The sequence below is a fragment of the Cherax quadricarinatus genome, chromosome 18, assembly GCF_038502225.1.
Source record: "Cherax quadricarinatus isolate ZL_2023a chromosome 18, ASM3850222v1, whole genome shotgun sequence".
In the NCBI taxonomy this organism is placed as follows: Eukaryota; Metazoa; Arthropoda; class Malacostraca; order Decapoda; family Parastacidae; genus Cherax; species Cherax quadricarinatus.
In genome coordinates this window covers 25,439,957-25,444,956 of record NC_091309.1, presented here as the reverse complement: position 1 = coordinate 25,444,956, position 5,000 = coordinate 25,439,957, and the positions used below count along the sequence as shown (strand labels likewise).

At 45.5% G+C, this 5,000-nt stretch overlaps 1 protein-coding gene across 2 annotated transcripts in view; it reads left to right on the top strand.

Moving 5' to 3' along the window:
• Positions 1-5,000, top strand: part of LOC128689455 (TOX high mobility group box family member 3) — a 474,930-nt gene that overhangs the window by 220,277 nt on the left and 249,653 nt on the right. The window contains exon 1 of one of the 2 annotated variants that reach the window (XM_070086354.1): positions 1,266-1,284. The exons of the other annotated variant lie outside the window; for it this stretch is intronic. Within the exon in view, the coding sequence (XP_069942455.1) occupies positions 1,282-1,284 (3 nt within the window). The 5' untranslated portion in view covers positions 1,266-1,281. Of the gene's footprint in view, positions 1-1,265; positions 1,285-5,000 lie in introns of those variants that run through there. 2 annotated transcript variants of the gene reach the window in all.

The window sequence follows — 5,000 nt, the reverse complement described above, 5'->3', positions numbered from 1 at the left end:
CTCCCGTCCCTGTCCCCCTCTCCTGTATATACTGTCTCCCGTCCGTGTCCCCCTCTCCTGTATATACTGTCTCCCGTCCGTGTCCCCCTCTCCTGTATATACTGTCTCCCGTCCGTGTCCCCCTCTCCTGTATATACTGTCTCCCGTCCGTGTCCCCCTCTCCTGTATATACTGTCTCCCGTCCGTGTCCCCCTCTCCTGTATATACTGTCTCCCGTCCGTGTCCCCCTCTCCTGTATATACTGTCTCCCGTCCGTGTCCCCCTCTCCTGTATATACTGTCTCCCGTCCGTGTCCCCCTCTCCTGTATATACTGTCTCCCGTCCGTGTCCCCCTCTCCTGTATATACTGTCTCCCGTCCGTGTCCCCCTCTCCTGTATATACTGTCTCCCGTCCGTGTCCCCCTCTCCTGTATATACTGTCTCCCGTCCGTGTCCCCCTCTCCTGTATATACTGTCTCCCGTCCCTGTCCCCCTCTCCTGTATATACTGTCTCCCGTCCGTGTCCCCCTCTCCTGTATATACTGTCTCCCGTCCCTGTCCCCCTCTCCTGTATATACTCTCTCATCTTCTTGTGTTAGTGTGACTTAACAATGGTTCAAGTCTTCCCTGAACGTCCTCGTAAGATTGTTTTTGTGCCAGTTATTTGTGTAACTCACATCATGTAACTCTCAGCTTATGTACAGTCTTCATGTTACATTCTTAAGATAAAGTAACAGTCTTGCTGTAAAGTAATATTAAGGTAAAGTAACATTCTTAAGATAAAGTAACAGTCTTGATGTAAAGTAATATTAAGGTAAAGTAACATTCTTAAGATAAAGTAACAGTCTTGATGTAAAGTAATATTAAGGTAAAGTAACATTCTTAAGATAAAGTAACAGTCTTGATGTAAAGTAATATTAAGGTAAAGTAACATTCTTAAGATAAAGTAACAGTCTTGATGTAAAGTAATATTAAGATAAAGTAACATTCTTAAGATAAAGTAACAGTCTTGATGTAAAGTAATATTAAGGTAAAGTAACATTCTTAAGATAAAGTAACAGTCTTGATGTAAAGTAATATTAAGATAAAGTAACATTCTTAAGATAAAGTAACAGTCTTGATGTAAAGTAATATTAAGGTAAAGTAACATTCTTAAGATAAAGTAACAGTCTTGATGTAAAGTAATATTAAGGTAAAGTAACATTCTTAAGATAAAGCAACATTCTTATATCCTTTAAGTGGGAATAACATTTTCTTGTTACTTTACAGGTATGGTGAAGCTGTGTCTTCTGGTGGTGATACATGGTGAGTGTTGTGTTGGTGATACATGGTGAGTGTTGTGTTGGTGATACATGGTGAGTGTTGTGTTGGTGATACATGGTGAGTGTTGTGTTGGTGATACATGGTGAGTGTTGTGTTGGTGATACATAGTGTTGTGTTGGTGATACATAGTGAGTGTTGTGTTGGTGATACATGGTGAGTGTTGTGTTGGTGATACATAGTGAGTTGTGTTGGTGATACATAGTGAGTGTTGTGTTGGTGATACATGGTGAGTGTTGTGATGGTGATACATGGTGAGTGTTGTGTTGGTGATACATGGTGAGTGTTGTGTTGGTGATACATAGTGAGTGTTGTGTTGGTGATACATGGTGAGTGTTGTGTTGGTGATACATGGTGAGTGTTGTGTTGGTGATACATGGTGAGTGTTGTGTTGGTGATACATAGTGAGTGTTGTGTTGGTGATACATGGTGAGTGTTGTGTTGGTGATACATGGTGAGTGTTGTGTTGGTGATACATGGTGAGTGTTGTGTTGGTGATACATAGTGAGTGTTGTGTTGGTGATACATGGTGAGTGTTGTGTTGGTTATACATAGTGGGTGTTGTGTTGGTGATACATGGTGAGTGTTGTGTTGGTGATACATAGTGAGTGTTGTGTTGGTGATACATGGTGAGTGTTGTGATGGTGAGTGTTGTGTTGGTGATACATGGTGAGTGTTGCGTTGGTGATACATGGTGAGTGTTGTGTTGGTGATACATGGTGAGTGTTGTGTTGGTGATACATGGTGAGTGTTGTGTTGGTGATACATAGTGTTGTGTTGGTGATACATGGTGAGTGTTGTGTTGGTGATACATGGTGAGTGTTGTGTTGGTGATACATGGTGAGTGTTGTGTTGGTGATACATGGTGAGTGTTGTGTTGGTGATACATGGTGAGTGTTGTGTTGGTGATACATGGTGAGTGTTGCGTTGGTGATACATGGTGAGTGTTGTGTTGGTGATACATGGTGAGTGTTGTGTTGGTGATACTTGGTGAGTGTTGTGTTGGTGATACATGGTGAGTGTTGTGTTGGTCATACATGGTGAGTGTTGCGTTGGTGATACATGGTGAGTGTTGTGTTGGTGATACATAGTGAGTGTTGTGTTGGTGATACATAGTGTTGTGTTGGTGACACATAGTGTTGTGTTGGTACATGGTGAGTGTTGTGTTGGTGATACATGGTGAGTGTTGCGTTGGTGATACATGGTGAGTGTTGCGTTGGTGATACATGGTGAGTGTTGTGTTGGTGATACATGGTGAGTGTTGTGTTGGTGATACATGGTGAGTGTTGTGTTGGTGATACATGGTGAGTGTTGTGTTGGTGATACATAGTGAGTGTTGTGTTGGTGATACATGGTGAGTGTTGTGTTGGTGATACATAGTGAGTGTTGTGTTGGTGATACATAGTGAGTGTTGTGTTGGTGATACATGGTGAGTGTTGTGTTGGTGATACATAGTGAGTGTTGTGTTGGTGATACATAGTGAGTGTTGTGTTGGTGATACATGGTGAATGTTGTGTTGGTGATAGTGAGTGTTGTGTTGGTGATACATAGTGAGTGTTGTGTTGGTGATACATAGTGAGTGTTGTGTTGATGATACATAGTGAGTGTTGTGTTGGTGATACATGGTGAGTGTTGCGTTGGTGATACATGGTGATTGTTGTGTTGGTGATATAGTGTGTTGTGTTGGTGATATATAGTGAGTGTTGTGTTGGTGATACATGGTGAGTGTTGTGTTGGTGATAGTGAGTGTTGTGTTGGTGATACATAGTGAGTGTTGTGTTGGTGATACATAGTGAGTGTTGTGTTGGTGATACATAGTGAGTGTTGTGTTGGTGATACATAGTGAGTGTTGTGTTGGTGATACATAGTGAGTGTTGTGTTGGTGATACATGGTGAATGTTGTGTTGGTGATACATGGTGAGTGTTGTGTTGGTGATACATGGTGAGTGTTGTGTTGGTGATACATAGCGAGTGTTGTGTTGGTGATACAGTGTTGTGTTGGTGATACATAGTGAGTGTTGTGTTGGTGATACATAGTGAGTGTTGTGTTGGTGATACATAGTGAGTGTTGTGTTGGTGATACATAGCGAGTGTTGTGTTGGTGATACAGTGTTGTGTTGGTGATACATAGTGAGTGTTGTGTTGGTGATACATAGTGAGTGTTGTGTTGGTGATACATAGTGAGTGTTGTGTTGGTGATACATGGTGAGTGTTGTGTTGGTGGTACATGGAGAGTCTTGTGTTGGTGACATCCTGAAGAGGAGCCCACTCACCCTCCTTGAGAGGGGGCCACTCACCCTTTCATATAGGGGCCCCAACACCCTTGAGAGGGGCCCACTCTCCTATATAGGGGAGGGGTCTCACCACCATCCTGAGGAGGGTTCCATCACCTTCCTGAGGAGGGACCCACCTAGAGAGCTGCTCACTCACCCTGGACAGGGGCCCACACACCCTCCTGAAGAGGGGCCCCGCTAACCCTCCTGGAGAGGGGCCCCGCTCACCCTCCTGGAGAGGGGCCCCGCTCACCCTCCTGGAGAGGGGCCCCGCTCACCCTCCTGGAGAGGGACCACGCTCACCCTCCTGGGGAGGGACCACGCTCACCCTCCTGGGGAGGGAGGGGCTCTACTCACTCTCCTGCAGAGGGGCCCCACTTACTCTCCGAAAGAGGACTCAACTCACTCTCCGCGAGAGGGGCCCAGATACCCTCTTGGAGAGGGACCCACTCACCCTCCGATAGAGAGCCCCACTTACTCTCCGAAAGAGGACCCAACTCACCCTCAGAGAGAGGGGCCCACTCACCTTCCTGGAGAGGGGCTCACTCACCCTCCTGGAAAGGGCCCCACACCCTCCTGGAGAAGGGCCCACTCACCATCGTGGAGAGGGGCCCACTCATCCTCACGGAGAGGGGCCCACTCACCCATGCATTAAAACGCTGTTTTAAATGCACTCTTGAATATAAATCAAGATTCTTAATCATTGTGTGTGTGTGTGTGTGTGTGTGTGTGTGTGTGTACTCACCTAGTTGTGGTTGCAGGGGCTGATTCACAGCTCCTGGTCCCCGCCTCTTCACTGGTCGCAACTAGATCACTCTTCCTGCTCCATGAGCTTTGTCATACCTCTTCTTAAAGCTGTGTATGGATCATGTCTCCACCACATCACTTTCCAGACTATTCAACTTCTTGACATATCTGTGACTGAAGAAATGCTTCCTAACATCCCTGTGATTCATCTGAGTCTTCAACTTCCAATTGTGACCCCTTGTTGCTGTGTCCCATCTCTGGAACATCCTGTCTCTGTCCACCTTGTCAATTCCTTGCAGTATTTTATGTGTCGTTATCAAATCCCCCTTTCTCTATCCTGTTCTCCAATGTCGTCAGGTCGATTTCTCTTAGCCTCTCCTCGTAGGACATGCCCTTCAGCTCCGGGACTAGTCTTGTTGCAAACCTTTGCACTTTCTCTAATTCCCTTACGTGCTTAGCTAGGTGTGGGTTCCATACTGGTGCTGCATACTCCAATATAGACCTAACGTACACGGTGTACAGGGTCTTGAACGATTCCTTTTTGAGATGTCGGGATGCTGTTCTTAAGTTTGCTAGGCTCCCATATATTGCGGCAGTCATTTGGTTGATGTGCGCCTAAAGAGATGTGTCCGGTGTTGTACTCACCCAAAGATCCTTTTCCTTGAGTGAGGTTTGTAGTCT